Source organism: Somniosus microcephalus, chromosome 22 (genome assembly GCF_052327205.1).
Source record: "Somniosus microcephalus isolate GS21.2 chromosome 22, FLI_Smic_1.0, whole genome shotgun sequence".
NCBI classification, from domain to species: Eukaryota; Metazoa; Chordata; class Chondrichthyes; order Squaliformes; family Somniosidae; genus Somniosus; species Somniosus microcephalus.
This window is the reverse complement of record NC_141008.1, coordinates 28,890,076-28,910,326: the sequence shown is the minus strand read 5'-3', so window position 1 is coordinate 28,910,326 and position 20,251 is coordinate 28,890,076. Positions and strand designations below refer to the sequence as shown.

At 43.6% G+C, this 20,251-nt stretch overlaps 1 protein-coding gene across 3 annotated transcripts in view; it reads left to right on the top strand.

Annotated features, from left to right (window-relative positions):
- The window catches only part of baz1b (bromodomain adjacent to zinc finger domain, 1B), an 83,066-nt gene that overhangs the window by 14,591 nt on the left and 48,224 nt on the right, over positions 1 to 20,251 (top strand). For 2 of the 3 annotated variants that reach the window (XM_085964339.1, XM_085964337.1), the window contains exons 5-7: positions 1,351 to 1,472; positions 4,108 to 4,305; positions 5,867 to 5,893. In XM_085964339.1, the coding sequence (XP_085820465.1) occupies positions 1,351 to 1,472; positions 4,108 to 4,305; positions 5,867 to 5,893 (347 nt within the window). The remainder of the gene's footprint in view (positions 1 to 1,350; positions 1,473 to 4,107; positions 4,306 to 5,866; positions 5,894 to 20,251) is intronic. The other variant, XM_085964338.1, reaches the window with a different exon arrangement.

The following is a 20,251-nucleotide window of genomic DNA, read 5'->3' as shown; positions in this document are numbered from 1 at the left end:
CGCGCCCCAAAATTGCCCTCTCAACGCGGGGTTCCCCAGCTAGTGTTTTATAAATAGGAGTATAAAAGCAGAGGTAGTGTTTAACTGATACAAATGGTTAGTTAGTCCCTAGTTAGAATATTGTGTCCAGTATTGGTTACTTTTAGGAAGGATGTTATGAAGAGGGTGCAGAAGAGATTTACTACAATTATACCAGAGATGATGTGCCTTGTTATGAGGGGAGAGTAGAGTAACTGGAACTTTTTAATTTGAGCAAAGAATTTAATAGAGGTGCTCAAAATTGAGGGGCTTTGATAAAGTAAAACTATACTATCTCTTCTGATTTCAAATCAAACTCTCAGATCTCCTCTTCTATTTTCAAAGCAGCCACTGAGAAGCTCTTTCATGCCAAGCCATTCATTTGCCTCGACAACTCTAAAAGGGGGCAACTTTTTTCCAAGGATTCTGTAACAAAGAGGGCATAAATTTAAGATCTAAAGGGAGGGCGAGGTTGGGAGAATATTTGGGAACTTGGAATGCCCTAGCAGGATACATGGTGGAAAAAATAATCCATAGTAGCTTTTAAAAAGGAATGGATAAATATTTGTAGAAGAAAAACATATAAGGGTATGGGGAAAGGGCAGGGAAATGGGACTATGTGGATAGATCTTTCTGAGATCCAGCAGAGGCAGGATTTGTGTCTCACTGCAAAATGTAAGAAAGGGTAGAGAGCATGAGGAGAGGGGGAGTGGGGCAACAGGGCAAACGCTGAAGTATTCAATTATTTTTGTTGGATTTAGGTGTTTTAGTTTAGTAATCCCTGAAGTTGAGAACCTTTGCTATTAGTGTTTTTCAAAGTTATGGGTTCATGAGCTGAAAATACCAGGGAGACAGGAGATTTTCTAAATCTGCCAAAGTCTGTGCTAAATTTAAGCTTGTAATCCAGTCAAGGACTGCAAATTGGTGTTTCAGAACGAGGGCTAAAATTGGAACCTTTTGAGTTTTAAACTTGGTGCTTTGGGTTTCGCCTCTGGGCGAATGGTGCTGATTTATGCTTCTGCTTGATGACGCATTTGGCTTACAAATCAGTGGAGCTGTTCTCTTACAGGTGTAGGCAGCAGGCTGTTGAGTGCAGATAAAAGTTGTGATTATTCTCATTCCATTCCAAACAGCATGGTAGAACCCTACAAATAGGACTGTGTAAGGCTTTAAAACTAGTGGGCTTTCTTGCCTTTTTGTTTAGTTTGATTTGGCTTTTTGCATGCATGCAGCAATGCAAGTGCCTGTGTTCTCACCAGTATCTCGTCTGCATTGAGGCAACTGAGCAGTCGGCACTAAAATAACTAACAATGGCTATATTGTGCTCACCAGGTGACCGAGCTCGGCGCTCACCGCGGAAGCTGCCTACAAGCCTCAAGAAGGAAGAGAAGAAATGGGTTCATCCGAAATTTCTACCCTACAAATACGATGTGAAACTGAAGGATGAGGACAAAGTGAGAAATAAAACGGACTTTTCAATTGAATTTCTTTGATCATCGACTGTTGATCAATCTGTAGAATTTTTTCCATGTGTAGATAGGTTGGTTTATACCCAACAATGATTAAAGGCAGTCCCAGGAGATGAAATGGCACCTAGTGATAGGGAGTCTCTTGACCTGATGCATAAGGCATCACAACTGTATGGGATAGGCTAGATGGACTCGCCGATCTTTCCTGTCTGGATGTTTTCGTATGTTGTTGAAGTCATTTTGTAGTCAACATGTGGTGACATTCACTTTAAAGGATGCTGATGTCAGTACTGTAAGTGTTGTGAGTAAATTACCAGAAGTTCTATAAAGTCTGTACTAGTTTTAACTTCACTTTTTTAGGAGGGGCGGGGTGAGGAAATGAGGGAATTTTATGCTCATCAAGGTCTGGGGTGTTCATACCAGTGACTGGAATAATCCCCATTTCAGACCCCTTGTAGCAGCATTGAACATTCCAAATCCATTCTAGCAGTTAGATACAGAGTAAAGCTCCCACTACTCTTTCCCTAAAATGGATTTTAATCCTAGCCTCAAAAGAGCATCTCTTACTGCAGCAGTGCACGCTTTGTCAGTCTTCCAAACCAGCCAGCATGTCCTCTGACTGAGATTTCCCAGTTCGGGGCAGTTTTGTGCTGTAGGTCTAGATCTGCTAAGAACTCAATTGAGACTGCCTAAACTCATTTTCAACCTCTCATTTCTAGTTTAAAAAAAAAATCTTAAGACTTTCAGATGTCAAAATAAAACTGAGACTGTACATAATGCAACAGTGAAGGAGGGTGAAGAAACATGACAGTTTCCAAAACCTAGATGGGATGTGATATTGGCAACACTGACATGAGATGGAATCTGAACACAAAATTATTCTGAAACTAGGCTCCTGCATTAACGGCACATTGGCGGGGTGGGTGCCGTGTAGTTCATAACAACAACAACTTGTATTTATATAGTGCCTTTAATGTAGTAAAACATCCCAAGGTGCTGCACGGGAGTATTATAAGACAAAAAATTTGACACTGAGCCAAATAAGGAGAAATTAGGGCAGGTGACCAAAAGCTTGGTCAAAGAGGTAGGTTTTAAGGAGCGTCTTAAAGGAGGAAAGAGAGGTAGTGAGGCAGATCTGCATGTTAATACGCCCAGCTACTTCTGGGCCCAGAATGTAATTTGGATCAGAACCAGCCTTGGAGTGTCATTACTTAATAATTTTAATCTTTTAATCTTAACCTTTCAAACTTTTATCATTCCTTCTTGGCTCGATGATGTCTGCTTCATAGCCTCCACGAATTAGAAGTATCATGCCTTCCATGCTGGGTGTGACTCCTGTGATCTGTTGTTGCCATTTTTTGTCACTTATTTGCCCAGCATTTAGTAGTTGCCAGCTCTTGCCACCTTGTTCACTGATATCCTGACACTGGATGATGGTCGGGCACTACATTTGCATCACTGGCTATATTCTAGGAGAATGCTCACCAGCAATTTTCATAGACTTGAACAAATCTTGCTTCTGTGGCTGTAATAACAAACAGGCTAAATGTGAGGTTCGCAATAACCATTTACGTGCTCACTGGATTGCTTGCTGTTTTAAAGCAAAATGGGCATTCGCAGTCTCTCCTGGGAAACGCTCAGTCTCTGGGTACTGTTACACAAGGGCCAGGAGCCCTCCTGTACCTTTCCCAAGTGGCCACTCTTTGTGAGCGCTAGATATTGAATGTGAAAGGTATCGTGCCAACCATGATCTTGACACCCAGACAGACTAGGTTTTTTATTTAAGCAGGAGTCAGTGGGCTGCTTTCAGGAGTTGGACTGTAGCTAACTGCCACACCACCCTAACCTAGCTCTGGCACCGAGGGGTGTTGTCGCATCCCAAGTGCTGTATTGGTTGAGATCAAGTTCGTCCCAGGTCCAAGCTGAATTCCTCATCTGTATAGTCTAGACTTGACTATCCCAATTCTCTCTTGGCCAGCCTACCATCTTCCACCCTCCATAACTTGAATTCGCCCAAAACTCTGCTGCCCATATCCTAAGACGTACAAAGTCCCGTTCACCCATCACCCCAGGCTCCCAGTCCGGAAACTACTAGATTAAAAAATTCTCATCCTTGTTTTCAATCTTTCCATGGCCTCGCCCTTCCTATCTCTGTAATCTCCTCCAGCCCCACAACCCTCTGAGATCTCCATTTCTGGCCTCTTACGCATCCCCAATTTTAATCGCTCCACCATTGGCGGCCGTGCCTTTCGCTGCCTGGGCCCTAAGCTCTGGAATTCCCTCCCCAAACCTCTCCGCCTCGCTACCCCTTTAAAACTTTCCATGTCTTAATATCTCCTTATGTGGCTTGGTGTCAAATTTTGTTTAACGTACCTATGAAGTGCATTGGGATGTTTTACTACATTAAAGGCACTATATAAATGCTAGTTGTAGTATAGTTCAGTATGACACCATGTTTGGTTCAACAGGCTGATTTGACCAAGTAGCTTAATTTGTTTAGTTAGTTCAGTTTGCTTAATCCAGCATTGTCCTGATGCATATCCTCTACAAAAACCCACGCTGAGTGTAAACTTTTTAAAGTTTCATTTGAATAAAGTCAGTGCTTTTCTTGTTGCTCTAGATAATTAGTAACGTACCAGCTGAAAGTCTCATCCGTTCGGAGCGGCCGCCAAACAAGGAAATCCTGCGCTATTTCATCAGGCACAATTCGATGCGGATGGGGATGGGAGAAAATGCACCCTGGGTGGTGGAAGACACACTTGTACAGAAATATTCGCTGCCCAGTAAATTCAGTGACTTCTTGCTCTCTCCGTACAAGGTAACAAGCTTGCATTTCTCAAACAAATATTTGGGTGAATTTTGTGCTTGGGGTGAAAGTGTCTGTTATGAGAAATGTTACATTTTGTACACTCCTAGTTCAGGCATAGCACAGCTAGGTACAGAGTAAAGCGCTTTCTACTCTTTTTTTCCCAGCAAAGTGCCTTGGCTTCAACTTCACTGGAGCACGCTGCAACAGTGTGACATGTTTCTACTTCAGCACCATTCACCCTTTGTGGCCTTGACTGAGATTTAGTGCCCAGCTTAGTGGCTGTTCTGTGCCGTTTTATCCACTAGGAGACTCGCTTCAGGTAGAAGTCTGCAGAGAAAGGAGGTTTTCATCTCCTTGGTCTGAACAGGACTTGAATCTGGGTATCTACCCATTGCAACAGAAGTTGTTGGTTCAGTAAATTTGTCCAGTGAGTAGCTGAGCCAGACAGATGTGAAAGATCTGTGGCTCGGTTCCCCAGTTTGTGCTGATTTTAGCTGGAGTGCCATGGTTTGTCTTACTCTGGGGTTAGGGATGGGAAATGGTCCAAGTGTTCCCTCTCCTGATTGCGATCCAGTGATGTTGTTCCAGAAAGGCAGACCTTGGCATCAAGTGAGAACATGTTTGCCCCCAGCTTGTGATGTGGAGCAGTGGGACCATGGTTTGTAAGCAGATTCTCTCATTAGATACGTTCCAATATGAATTCCACTCCACAAAGTGATTGGATTTTCCTTGGAGCAAGAGTGGGAGAAGTTTCATTGCCTGCATGCACCTGCATAAAGTGGTATTGTCAGTGTAGCTTGTAAGCCTGAAATTCCTTGATGCAAACTGCAAGGTCAAAGTTTTTAGTGATGCTTTGTCAGCTGCCTTGCCAGGTTAAAAGCAGCAGAAGGCAGCAAGGTTAAGTTCAATAGTGCCACATAGGGCTGGAATATAATATGGCTTTCATGCACATAGTGGGGTTAGAGGTAGGTTGCAGAGCCATGTAATTGTTCTTTCGTAGCCAAATGCATGAAAATGTCCCATAATGTGTTTGGTCTACGCTAGTACTCCTGTTTAATGCTCCAATATGTCCTCTATTGAAGTGCTGGGGTAGAGTTCCACAGGCCTTGGGTATCTGCCAGTACCGTTCCCAAGTGTGTAGACAGTGAATATTGACAGGTTATTTGATGGAAGAACATTCGAGTTGAACCTTATCCTGGCTTTGATGTATTTGCATGTGAACTTTTCATCATTGGCTAGCAATCGGGATCAGGAACCCCTGGTCCTTGTTACTTAACCTGGGCACTGAGGCCAGGTGTAATGCCCTAACTTCTGCCCCGGCTAAGAGCAACTTGCCATAGACTAGGAATCAAAGCGGAAAGCCTCTGGTCTATGATATCAGTTAGAAGCTGGTTATGCTAGTTGAGCCATTTGTATGTTTTTAATCATCGGGTTGCGGCAGGGGTGGGGGAGAGGTTTTTACTTTGCTTGGACTGAGGTGTTGTAATTTAACAAACGCCAATCTCCCAGACTGATCCCAGCACAGCAGTGGTTTGAGATGTTAATATGAATTTCTTGATAATTAATGCAGCCTCCTAAATGGACTGAAGACGATGAGGTAAGCTGCTACGTCAGTCCGATCTGCATGAGTCATGGTGCTATTAGTGCTGGCTGTGTGTCTGTTCAGAGTATGGCTGCTTCCTTGCTGTTTACCTGTATTATCTGCTACCGTCCTCTCAAGGATTCTTATCCGTGCCCCAACCCTTCAAGAGTTCGATGTCGTGTGCCTTGGATCATTTTTGGAGCCAATGCTACTCTTTAAATCTGTTGGGAAAATGATGAGGCATTCTTAACAAGCTAGCCCACTGATGCCCTCTTTCCCCCACCCCCAAGAAAATCCACACGTGAGCTTGATGGGTTTGTGCATTTCATTGTTTTCTGTTTTTTTCATTGTGATGTGTTTTTTTCCAATTAACAGAAATGTTTCTGAATGGTGGCAAATGATTTTGTTGTATTAAGCACTCTAAATTGTTAGTTCAGATAGTTGAGGGATGGGTTTGTAAAGTACCAGATGTGAAGTGTTGTCTAGCCTTCAGTAATGAGCAATACTAATAACGTTCTTTTAAAAAGGCTAATTAGTGACTAACTGCTCCACTGTTGTATTTGATGCAGTCACATGTAATACACCAGATGGTCCTGTCAAAATGCTTTGGTCTGGCCACATATACAAACTGTATCCTTTTGGTTCTTTGTCCTCGTTCCCCTCCCAGTCACACACCATCCAGACTTGGGCATAAACGGTCGTTCCTTTGTCATCGTTGGTTCAATATGCTGGAATTCCCTACCCAACATCATTACGGGAGCGCCATCAGCATGAGGACTACAGTGGTTCAAGGAAAAGGCCCATCACCTCCTCAAGGACTAGGGATGGGCTGTAAATGCAGCCTTGCCAGCTGCCCCCACGTCCAGAGAACGTGTTAATAAAGTTTGCACCCCGTATCATTCAATCCAATCACATGCACACACACTGTCCCCTTTCCCCTTTGGTCTGTTGCGTTCACATTCTCATTCCTCTGATTCAGTTGTGTGCACTGTACTCTTCCAATTACAACTGCTTTGGGAAGAAGTAGGGGCACAATTTATTTGCCAATGTAACTACTTCTACAATGCTCTACCATTGCGTTAAGACCAGGGAATGACACTTGGCAAAGTGCTTTTTGTTGTTTCCAGTCTCACTAACGGATGATTGCTGAGTAGCATTTCCTCGTGGTGTAATGTTTACTAAGTGCCAGTAACAGCTCGTTTTAATCAGTATTTTTCCCTACCCAGTGTAATGGCAAGAAAAAATGAAATGTGGCATTTATTCGCTTTGATGCTTCCAAGATGTAAACTCTAAGTGGTACAGGTGGTTTAAAACCACTGGTTGGAAAATGTTCTGCTGTTGGAGGGCAACATCCTTTTTGCTCTGTTCCTCACTCCTCCATTTTTCGCTAGGTCCCTGATGTACACTTTCAAATACAATCCTGAAATATCAAATACAATCCTGAAATATAAAAGTAACAGTAGTTTAGGCTGTAGTTTCAGAATATCTTGATCATCCTCAGTCAGGCTGATTCAGAACTCTGCCTGACTTGTATATAGGTGATTCCTAGTATCAGAAATGTAAGTTATGAGCAAAGATTAAGGAATGCAAGTTCATATGTTTAGAAGAGGAGAATTAATTGAAGTGACAAAATTCTGAAGCAAGTGACAAAACTGATGCAGGTCAAATCATTCACTGGTGAATAGTTCAAATACCAGAGCGCACAGTTTAAACATTGGGAAGTTGGGAGAGGGAATGTCGGGTGGAACTTTCTCTCCACAGGGCAATGCAATTGTGGAATAAGTACCGGTAGACTATCCTTTATCCGAACTTCCGAAAACCTCTAAAAACCGAAAGTTTTTTCGTTCAGCGTAAGTCGTGCGCACGACATGACCAGAGTGGCGCACGACTTGCGCTGAGCAGGGCAGAGGGTCACAGAGTTCCCTCCTGGGTAGGAGATTGCAGGCCGAGCCGGGCAGTGTGAAGGAGGTACCGGGAGAGTGAACCCAACAATACAGCGGCCCGTCCGATATTCTCCCCCCCCCCCCCAAACCCCGGGACCTGACCTGAACCGCAGCCCGTCCGATATTCTTTTCTCCCCCCCCCCCCCCCCCCGACCTGAACTGCGGCCCGTCCGAAATTCTTCCCCCCCCCCCCCCCCAAACCTGAACTGCGGCCCGTCCGATATTCTTTTCACCCCCCCCCCCCCCCGGCGACCTGATTTGCGGACCAGCTTAGTAGGAGTCAGCCGATATCCGGCTTTCCAGAGAAGCAGGAAGGGGAATGAGACACGCAACAGTCGCAAGAGGTAGCCTGAACTTTTAAAATTTATATTAAATACAAATTTCCCAGTCTTATACTAATACCTTCTGAATTCCGAAAACCGAAACTCAGCTGGTCCCAAGGCTTTCGGATAAGGGATAGTGTACCTGTAATTAGTAGGACACGTGATTTATCCTTTAGATATGCTCAAAAGTCTGCATTTTCACAAACTTCTGGAACTTTTATGCAAGTTTTATTGTGGAATATCTCCACAAAAGGCCATTGAAACGTAGCATAGAGAGACAATTGGATTCATTTCCAGAGGAAATGTCGCACTGAGAAGGTGGATATAGGGGGGATTTATCTGTGAAAAGGAGCAGGCTAATTGTGTGTAATTGCCTTTGTCCCTAAAATGTTCTAATGTCTGTTTGGTCACCACGCCCATCGTGCTACCTACTGAAATCTGGGGTTGGGGTGGGTTAAAAGTAAAATTGTCTCTGGGGAACTACATGGAGAAAATACATAAACGCACGTAGGGAAATAAAAGTTGAAAAAGGATGGATAGCTATAGTTTGTTAAAATTTATTATAGAAACTAGTTGATCTGTTGTGTTCTTGCAGAGGAAAAATAAACATTTTCTGTTTTCTGTAAATCTTTCAGTTTCTCTCCCATTTTCTAATTCTTTGTCTGCCACTCTTGTTTCTACCACTCTCTTTTCTCTACTCATCTCTCTCTCTCTCTCTCATACTTTTTATATGTATGTGTATTGTCTCTCATCCTTTCTATACGTCTTGCTCTCCTTTTTCCTCGCTCCTTCCAAGGCGATTTAGAGCCAAATTCAAGGCTCTGCTGATGGCCACAATATGTATCCTATCTCTCCCTGGGTATGAAGCAATTCTGTCCTCTGGCGTTAGTGTAATCCTAAAGCTCCATTCAGAATAAACTGACCAACGCAGGTGCATTTGGTGAATCTAGAGCAGGAAGCCGGATCCCATGACCTTTCCATGGTGGCATTTCCTGGTCCATTCTCACACCAGTTGCCTGGTGTGTTTTGTTGGAAACTTGGGAGGTGACTTTGCCTGGTTGGGGGGGGGTGGTGGGGGGGAGAGCTACTGCCGATCAAAATCCAAGCCTTACTTCCAGTCTTGAAGATTCCTTCACTAAAATCTCCAAGGAAACTTGTAGTGCTAAACAGGATAAAAGCTAGCATGACTTGGCATCTCTCATTTACTTACCGTAATGTGCGGATGAGAAAGAAACTGTCGAATTGACCCAGAACGGAATGGGAGGAGAAGCTGCGGCTCTGGGAGTGAATGGACCTGGGCCTCGGTAACATTTAGAGTTGATGAGCCCGAGAGTGAGTTGCTGGGTCATGGGGCAAGATAGCCAACAGGTACTGAATCTCTCTCTTCACTGGTCTCTCAAGCACATGCTCATCAATAGCCAAACTTAATTGAGTTCCTGGAACTCACACGTGGTAAGTTACCAATCATTCAGAGTCGTCATGCTTTTTAAAAAAAAAAACACTTATCTAGATAAGCTGCTGGGCCTTTTAGTAATACTGATGTTGAATTTGAAGGAAGATTCACGTGTTCTAGTTGATTTCCTATATTAAAGCACACGGTATAGGCCAAGAAAACAAAGATGTAATGAATGCCTCGAAGTTTTATTTTGTTTAGAAGCTCTTCCCTTTCCCTCCTTCCCTTTTTTTTGTATGAACAGTGTCAGGTAGGATAACCACTGCTGATAGAATAAGGTGATAGTGGCCTAATAAAGGCGTTTCATTGCCACCAGTATATAGATGTGCAAAATCACTTAACTGGTGGCCTGGCAGTACACCCAGCTGGATGGTCTCAGCTGGGATGATGGCATGACTGCTACCTTTGGCTAATGGGCTAGGGAGGGGTGAGGTAATTAACCAAGCTTCCTGCTCCTGATCGCTGCCCAGCAACCACTGTGGAAAAAGGCCGATGAGAAGCAAAACCACCCTATTCGATGAAACAGCAATTGATGATTTTTGCTGTAGGTACATGTAACTTTACTGCACTTGTACTGTTTTGTTTTGTGGAAGGAGGGAGACGGATATATGAACAGGCCCAGGTTATATGTCACAAATAACAGCTTTGCCACGTTGAATGCTTGCATGATGGAGGGCAAATGATTGAATTTTTCTGTGCAAAAATGTGGTTCTGGAAGGGGGAGGGATTCAAATTCCTGGGATATTGGAACCGGTTCTGGGGGAGGTGGGACCAGTACAAACTGGACGGTTTGCACCTGGGCAGGACAGGGACAGATGTCCTAGGGGGAGTGTTTGCTAGTGCTGTTGGGGAGGGTTTAAACTAAAATGGCAGGGGGTTGGGAACCTGTGCAGGGAGACAGAGGAAAGGGAAGCAAGGATAGAAGCAAAAGACAGGAAGGAGAAAAGCAAAAGTGGCAGTCAGAGAAATCAAGGGTTTAAATCAAACACAGCCACAGTAAATAATAATTCTTAAAAAGTCTGAGTGTTTTTATAAAAAATTTAAAAAAAAGCCTGAAGGCTTTGTGTCTTAATGCAAGGAGCATTCGTAATAAGGTGGATGAATTAGCTGCGCAAATAGATGTAAACGGATATGATATAATTGGGATTACGGAGACATGGCTCCAGGGTGACCAGGGCTGGGAATTCAACATCCAGGGGTATTCAATATTCAGGAAAGAAGGGCAAAAAGGAAAAGGAGATGGGGTAGCATTGCTAGTTAAAGAGGAGATTAACACAATAGTAAGGAAGGATATTGGCTCTGATGATGTGGAATCTGTATGGGTAGGGCAGATAACGTTAGTGGGAGTTGTATACAGACCCCCAAACAGTAATGCTGAGGTTGGGGATGGCATTAAATGGGAAATTAGAGACGCGTGCAATAAGGGCACAGCAGTTATCATGGGTGACTTTAATCTACATATAGTTTGGGCTAACCAAATTAGTAACAATACTGTGGAGGAGGAATTCCTGGAATGTATACGGGATAGTTTCCTGGACCAATATGTCGAGGAACTAACTAGAGATCAGGCCATCTTAGACTGGGTATTATGTAATGAGAGGATTAATTAGCAATCTTGTTGTGCAAGGCCCCTTGGGGCGAAGCGATCATAATATGATAGAATTTTTCATTAAGATGAAGAGTGAAATATTTGACTCCGAGACTAGGGTCCTGAATTTAAATAAAGGAAACTACGATGGTATGAGGTGCGAGTTGACTAGGATGGATTGGGGAACGTTACTTAAAGGGTTGACGGTCGATAGGCAATGGCAAACATTTAAAGATCGCATGGATGAACTACAGGATTTGTTCATCCCTGTTTGGCATAAAAATAATAAAACAAAGGTGGTGACTCAACTGTGGCTAACAAGGGAAATTAGGGATAGCATAAGATCCAAGGAGAGGACATATAAATTGGCCAGAAAAAGCAGCAAAGCTGAGAATTGGGAGCAGTTTAGGATTCAGCAAAGAAGGACAAAGGGATTAATTAAGAGGGGGAAAATAGAGTATGAGAGTAAGCTTTCAGGGAACATAAAAACTGACTGTAAAAGCTTCTATAGATATGTGAAGAGAAAAAGATTGAAGTCAAGCATAGGTCCCTTGCAGTCAGAATCAGGGGAATTTATAACGGGGAACAAAGAAATGGCAGACCAATTAAATACATACAGGAAACTTTGTTATATCCGGCACCGACGGGACCGAGCTGTTGCCGATCTATCAAAACTGCCGGACATACAAAGTTAATGTTGAAGCATACGGAGGTTTTCATCTCCGTATCTGACAACAAACACTGTTGCTTAGCAACAGCTTGTAAACAGTCGGCCCGTACCTTGGCAGCGTCTCTGTAGCTTAGCAACAGCTTCAGAGACTTTCCAGAGCCTGACTGTTGAAAACAAAGCCACGAGAAGAAAAAAAACCTAACAAAACGGCTCCTGATTTCTGCCGGTAGATCGAGGTTTCCGGACATACAACCTCCGGATAAACCAAAGTTTCCTGTACTTTGGTTCTGACATCGGTAGTGGGGAAAATGCGAGAGTCCATTATAAAAGATGTAATAGCAGAGCACTTGGGAAAACAGTGACAGGATTGGACAAAGTCAACATGGATTTACAAAAGGTAAATCGTGCTTGACTAATTACTGGAATTTTTTGAGAATGTAACTGGTAGAATAGCTAAGGGAGAACCAGTGAATGTGGTGTATTTGGACTTTTAGAAGGCTTTCGATAAGGTCCCGCATAAGAGATTAGCGTGTAAAGTTAAAGCACATGGGATTGGGGGTAAGGTACTGACTTGGATAGAGAACTGGTTGGCAGACGGGAAGCAAAGAGTTGGAATAAACGGGTCTTTTTCCGTGTGGCAGGCAGTGACTAGTGGGGTACTGCAGGGATCGGTGCTAGGACCCCAGCTATTCACAATATAAATGATCTAGACAAGGGAACTAGATGTAATATCTCCAAGTTTGCAGACGACACAAAGCTGGGTGGGCGTGTGTGCTGTGAGGAGGATGCCAAGAAACTCCAGTATGATTTGGACAGGTTGGGTGATTGGGCAGATGCAGTATAATGTGGATAAATGCGAGGTTATCCACTTTGGTGGCAAAAACAGGAAGGCAGATTATTATCTGAACGGCAATAGATTGGGAGAAGGGGAAGTGCAACGAGACCTGGGTGTCCTTGTGCACCAGTCGCTGAAGGTAAGCATGCAGGTGCAGCAGGCGGTTAAGAAGGCAAATGGTATGTTGGCCTTCATAGCGAGAGGTTTCGAGTACAGGAGCAAGGATGTCTTGCTGCAGTTGTACAGGGCCTTGGTGAGACCACACCTTGAGTATTGTGTGCAGTTTTGGTCACCTTATCTGAGGATGTTCTTGCCATGGAGGGAGTGCAGCGAAGATTCACCAGACTGATACCTGGGATGGCAGGAATGACATATGAGGAGAGATTGGGTCGATTAGGCTTATATTCGCTGGAGTTTAGAAGAATGAGGGGATCTCATTCAAACTTATAAAATTCTAACAGGACTAGACAGACTAGATGCAGGAAGGATGTTCCTGATGGCGGGGGAGTCCAGAACCAGGGGTCACAGTCTAAGGATAAGGGGTAAGCCATTTAGGACAGAGATGAGGAATTTCTTCACCCAGAGAGTGGTGAACTTGTGGAATTCTCTACCACAGAAGACAGTTGAGGCCAATTCATTAAATATATTCAAGAAGGAGTTAGATATATTTCTTAAGGCTAAAGGGATATGGGGAGAAAGCAGGGACAGGGTACTGAATTTGGATGATCAGCCATGATCTCATTAAATGGCGGAGCAGGCTCGAGGGGCCGAATGGCCTACTCCTGCTTCTATGTTTCTATAACTGGCCTCCAATGCTTGGCTAGTTAAGCTAAATCATACTATTAGCTGACCTCAGTTTGGCTGGCTGTAGGGGTGTCACTATTGGCCTCTTTGACTGCTGGTTAGGGAACACACCGTTTCCATGCAACAACTCCTGCTGGAAGTGCATGTGCATGAACATCAGCGGAGGGGTTCAGGCTCCGCTGTGATGTCCTGGAAGCTCACTTCGGTGAGGTACTGGAGCTTGACTCCAGGAAGGAGGTGATACCTTCAAGAGTGAGGGAGAAGTGAGAATTGGCAAGAAAATAAAATTATATGACGAGAAATCAAATAGAAGAGATGGGGGGAAACTAGTGCATTTATAAAATAAAAGCTTAAATTTTACAGATTAAATGGGTTCTGCTACTCCGACATGCCTTAAACCGTTCTGTATAAAAGCAGTGACGTTATCAATATATGTGATGACGTCATCATCATCTGCTTGCGGCCTGAGCTCAGTAACTCACTCCCACACGCTCGTACTGCAGCTGCTGGCCTGACAGCAAAATGTGTTTTTAATGCCACATTCATGGAGCCTCCCAGTTTTTCTCCTGTAAGCCAGTTCCTGAATGTCATAAAGAGAGTGGAGGTAAGGATTTTAAACTGGAGATTCTAGTGGAAGGTGGCCAAAATTGTAGGCGACTGGAGTGTATGTGCTGAGCCGAGAGCAGTCAGGAGTTAATTAAGGCTTGTGATGCTGCTGCTGAAGAGGATGTTTGAGAGTGCGTGTTTCTGTACTTAAGTAAGGAGAATATTTTGGCCTTGGCTTTGTAGTAGCAATAAAATGTGGCGTCTTCGGTCTGTGGGAGAGCTGTGCTTTGTAGTGACGTATGTTCCCGGCTGCTTGTTTCTGTTAAATACATCCCAATGCTGGAATTTAGATCACTGTTGACATTATTTTACCTTCTAAAAATGGGCCTAATGAGCAGGGAAAAATATTGTGGTTCTGGTTTTCTGTGCAGGTCAAATGTTCTGCAAGGGGAGGGCTGTGTTTATTTCCTCTTTAGTCCCCTTCACCCCACCCACGCTGTTTCTTTTCCTCGTGGATTGTCTTCCGTACAAGAGAAAATTTGGGATTTTCTGTCTGTAATTCCACCTTCTATTCAGAAGTTTTTTTTAAATGATCTTTTGGCCATTGTCCCTCTCCAGTACCTCATCCCAGATCAGTATTTGTGTGTGAGCATAGGCAGTGAATTCTGGCTGGTTACTTCAGCGTGAAGGGCATCATAGCCAAGCTTCAGCTCGATCTTTTATATAAGATCTTGCATGGCATTACTCATGGTCGAAAGATACAATAACTTGAATTTACAAAGTACCTTTTAATGCAGAAATAGCCCCAAGTTCCTTTTACAGAGGCTTGGGAATAGAAAATCGAAGGAATCAGTGCTGAGTCATTTGGGGGGAAAATTAGGAATGATGACCAAAACATTGCCAAAGAGATGGGTTTTAAGATGGCTTTTGAAGGTGGTGAGGGAGATGAAGAGGTGGAGGGGTTTCGAGAGGAATGGTGTTTCAAAGAGTAGGAGCGAGGCCACTGACGTGCATGCCACCAAATTCTGTACCAAAGGCCAGAGTCAGTAGGGGATACAAGGCTGAGGTGGTTGCAGAGATTTGGTACGGTGAGGCTGTGGAGGAATTTGATGACAGATAAGAATTTTAAATTTAATATTTTGGGAGCAGGGAGCCACTGTAGGGGCAAGTGGGACAGGATACAGGTAGCTGAGTTTTTGGCAAGTTGGAGTTTGTGGAGGATGAAAGGCCAGCAAGAATGATATTTGAGAATTATGGACTTGACAAAAGCTTGGATAAGAGTTTCAGTGGCATAGGGACTGAGATGGGCAGTGTTGCAGAGGTAGAACAAAATTGGTGCTAAATAGGATGTGGAGTTTGAAGCTCAGCTCTGGTCCAAAAAGGATGCAAGATTTTGCATGATCTAGTCTAACCTGCGAGAGTGGTTCAGGTGAGGGATGGCTTTGGTATTCCTGATAGTCATTTGGAGGGTGTTTTGTCTCGTCTGTGATTTGTTGTTGGACAGGCTGTCAGACCATAATCTGACCCTAACTGTGGATGAAATCTGTGAGGTGCAGCATGTAGTTGAGAAAGAGGGTGACTCGAGGTTTGGGCACAGATAGTGGAATCATACACACTGTCCCATGGAGCTGGACAAATAGAGGAGATGCACCGGAGGAGGATGGTTTCTTGAACGGCATCAAATGCTGCAGAGAGCTTTTCAAAAAAGGAATTAGGGTGGAAAACACACTGGTACAGCCATAGAGGATGTCATTCATGTTTTTGGCCAGAGCATTGTCAGTGCTGTGAGAAAGGCGGAAGTCAAACTGAAGTGATTTGAACAGGGAGTTTTGGAAGAGGTAGGCACAGTGCTGGGAATTGGTGACATCTTTGAGAACCTTTGAGGGGGAAAAAAGGGAGGTTAGAGGAGGGTGGTAGTTGTCAAAAATAGATGGAGCCAGGGAAGATGAAGGGGTGGATTGTTGAGTGAGAATACAGCTCAAGTGTTACTTTATTGAGAACACCCTTATAATGTATGACCAGGAAAAGTGTTACAGGAAGCAAATGTGACACTTGCAGGACGTGCACAGTATGCATAAGATGTTGATTTATGTACTAGTTGATCTCCCGTGACATTGCACAAGTCAGGGAATCGCCTTGTATCAGGGAATATGCTCTTGCTCTTACCTGTTTGTCTTCATATCTTTCTTTCTTTCTCCTATTCTGCTTCTGTATTTCTCTCTTTCTCTTTTGCTTTGCTCTCTCTCTCTTGTACTTCTATTTTGTTTTCTTTCCTTTCAAGTGGGAGGTGGTATGGCATAAGTGATATTGGGAAATGAAGGCTCCAGTGTCTGTGGTGGGGATTGAGAGAAGAAAGGTAGCCCTCGGCTCTTCCCATCTTCTCCAATCACTTGTGCTTCCCTCGCCCTTCCTGCTACCTCCCTGTCCCTGCCCCTTCCCTCCCTTTGCTCTGCTGTCATGCTTCAATGAAGACTTCAAAAGATACAAAAGGCCAATACAGTGTATAAATCTAATCATGTTATGTGAATTGTCAAGGAAACATTACACATTCCTCTGTTTTACGCCTCCAGTGAGGACACGCACTCTGTTTTCTGCTTCTTATTTCATGTTCATTGATTACCCAACCTTCCCTGCTCAATTTCCAGACATTGCACAGAACATTGCTTAGAAACCCTGAGTGAAGAAAATGTTGGATCATTTCATGTTACTGCTCTGCTGTTGGATAGTTCTCTTTAAATGTGAGACTTGAATTAACATTTGATCCATTGGCATGGTATACGCCACTTTGGAACTGGTGTGGGTTTGAAATGAGAGGAAATTCAGCTCACGCTGTGCAGAGCAACCACTAAGAATTGTTGCTGGAAAAAGTGATCCCTGCTTTCTTCTACTTCTGGAACTTGTTGCAGTTTATCTGAAAACCCCAAAATGCATGTAGTATGACGATGCCACGTCCACATACAACTGCATACTTCTTCTATTAGATGTACGCATTACTTTATAAAGGCTTATTTTTGAACTATTTAACCTCCTGACTCCTGACCAGAAGTTTATTCATCCAGATGTGGTTGGACAGTGGGGACGAATGACCAGTTTACACATCAGCAGCAAGTACACGCCATGGTTAATTTTGCTGATGAGACTTTGCTAATCTCTGAATCTAAGCATTTCGTTGGCTAGAAAATTGGCTTTTAAAAGTGGTGGTATAAACCAGTGTTACAGAAGGGAATGCTTCTAGTTCCAAATTCAGAGAGAGTTGAGGGGGTTCAGAAATGCAAGTACAAAATATTTACAGCATTACAAAAGTAAGAAAATGTGGTTTTAAAAATAGGAATTAAACAGTTAAAAAGTTAAATAGAATGAAAGCAAACTAGACAGGGACAGCATGTGAATTTTAATATTTTTAGGGGAAAAAATCATGCTCAAATACAACATTTTTCATAGATTAACTTTACCTACCTGTCTTTTCATCACGTCCTTCAACTCTTCTCTCTCCAGGGTTATGCTTAATATTTTAGTAAAGCTAATCTTGATGTCGGCGTACCATTTTTATTCAAATAATTTGCGTCTGCACATCTGAGCTGAAAACCCCCAGGAGCTGAATTTCCTGAGCTTCCTGGCAGTCTAATAATTAAATTATCTGTTCCTATCTCTAGGCAGTTCAGTCTCCTAGTGACTGTTTAGTTGATGCCAACATTCTTGTTTACTGAGCCATGGTCTTAAATTGCTTTAATAGATTTATTAACAAATAAATAAATAATTAAGAGCTTTAAGCTCTTTAAATTACACAAGTAAATTGAGTCAGTGATTTGCTTTAGAAGACCAGCAATTGTCCTATAAATCTACAAAAACAATAACCCATAATCACCCAATAAGTATGCAATCCCCATTGTTTCTGATTGTTAGATAGCAGTAACAACAACTTGCATTCATGTAGTGCCTTTAATGCAGAAAGAAACGCTCAAAGTGCTTCACAGAGGTGCAAGGAGAAAAAAATGGGACTGAGCAAAATAAGGAGATATTAAGAAGGCTGACCAAAAGCTTGTTTGAAGAAGTGGATTTAAAGGAGTGTCTTAACTCTCCACCTTCCTCTCCTCTTTTAACGGGAGGGAAGATGCATCCGCCATTGGTGGGGCGAAGGTCGGGGGGAAGCATACACAAGCTACAGTTGGGAATGGAGAATTCGGGAGGGGAATGGAAGAGGTTACCTTTTGATGAGAATTTTAAATTTGGGACATTGGGGGACTAGGAGACAACGTATGTCAGTGAGGGACGTGTAGTGGGTGAGCTGGACTTGATGCACAAGAGTTTTGGATGAGGTTGAAGTTTACGGAAACTTCACTCGTGGTCGAATAGGACGCTGATGTTGTGAAGAGTCTAGTTCAGCTTGAGACGATCGCTGAAGAGTAGGGTGGGATCGGTGGCAAGGGTATGGAGTTTGTGGTCAAAGATGATGACTGGTTTTCCCAATGTTTAACTGAAGGCAATTATGACTCATCCAGGGCTGGATGTTGGAGAAATAGTCTGACCACATAGGCAGTGGAGGGGTTGTTGTCAGCATATATGTGGAAGCTGACCCCTTGTCTCTAGGTGATGCTGCCAAATCATAGAAATTTACAGCACAGAACGAGGCCATTCGGCCCATCTTGTCCGTGCCGGCCGACAAAGAGCTAGCCACCCTAATCCCACTTTCCAGCACTTGGCCAGTAGCCTTGTAGGTTATGGCACTTCAAGTGCATATCTGGGTGAAAGAAATTCTCCTCAAATCCCCTCTAAACCTCTGACCAATAACTTTAAATCTATGCCCCCTGGTTATTGACCCTTCTGCTAAGGGAAGTAGGTCCTTACTGTCGACTCTATCTAGGCCCCTCATAATTTAATACACCTCAATTAGGTCTCCCCTCAGCCTCCTCTGTTGCAAAGAAAACAACCTCAGCCTATCCAATCTTTCCTCATAGCTAAATTCTCCAGCCCAGGCAACATCCTCGTAAATCACCTCTGCACCCCCTCTAGTGCAATCCTATCCTTCCTGTAATGTGGTGACCAGAAGTGCACGCAGTACTCTAGCTACGGCCTAATTAGTGTTTTATACAGTTCAAGCATAACCTCCCTCCTTATATTCTATACCTCGGCTAATAAAGGCAAGTATCCTGTATGCCGCCTTATCTACCTGTCTTGCTACCTTCAGGGATCTGTGGATATGCACTCCAAGGTCCCTCTGATCTTCTGCACTTCAGTGTCCTACCATTTAAAGTGTATTCCCTTGCCTTGTTAGCCCTCCCCAAATGCATTACCTCACACTTCTCCCAGATTGAATTCCATTTGCCACTGTTCTGCCCACCTGACCAGTTCATTGATATCTTCCTGCAGTCTGCAGCTTGCTTTCTTCATTATCAACCGCACGGCCAATTTTTGTATCATTTGCCAACTTCTTAATCATACTTTCTACATTCAAGTCAGAATCATTGATATATACAGGAAACTTTGTGCTATCCGGAGGTTGAATGTCCGGCAGCTTCGCTCTAACGGCAGAAATCAACAGCTGTTTTGGTTAGGTTTTTTTTCTTCTAGCATTCTTTTCACAGGCAGGCTCTGGAAAGCGTCTTTGTAGCTTAGCAACAGCTTCAGAGACGCTTCCAAACTACTGGGCCGAGTGTTTACAAGCTGTTGCTGAGCAACAGTGTTTGTGGTCAGATACAGCAGGCTCTGGAAGGTGTCTCTGTATCTTAGCAACAGCTTCAGAGACGCTTCCAAGCCACAGGCCGAGTGTTGACAAGCTGTTGCTAAGCAACAGTCTTTGTTGTCAGATACGGAGAGGAAAAGCTCCTATCTGATAACATTGACGCTGGTCTATCCGGAAGTTTTGAGGCAACGGCAGCAGCTCGGTCCCGTGGGTGCCGGATAGCACAGAGTTTCCTGTACCACAAAAAGCAAAGGACCCAGTACTGAGCCCTGCAGAACCCCACTGGAAACAGCCTTCCAGTCATAAAAACACCCTTCCACCATTACCCTTTGTTTCCTGCCTCAGCCAATTTTGGATCCAACTTGCCACTTTGCCTTGGATCCCATGGGCTTTTACTTTCGTGACCAGTCTGCTATGCGGGACCTTAGCAAAGGCCTTGCTAAAATCCATACAGACTACATCAAATGCACTACTCTCATCGACCCTCCTTATTACCTCCTCAAAAAATTCAATCAAGCTAGTCAGACACGA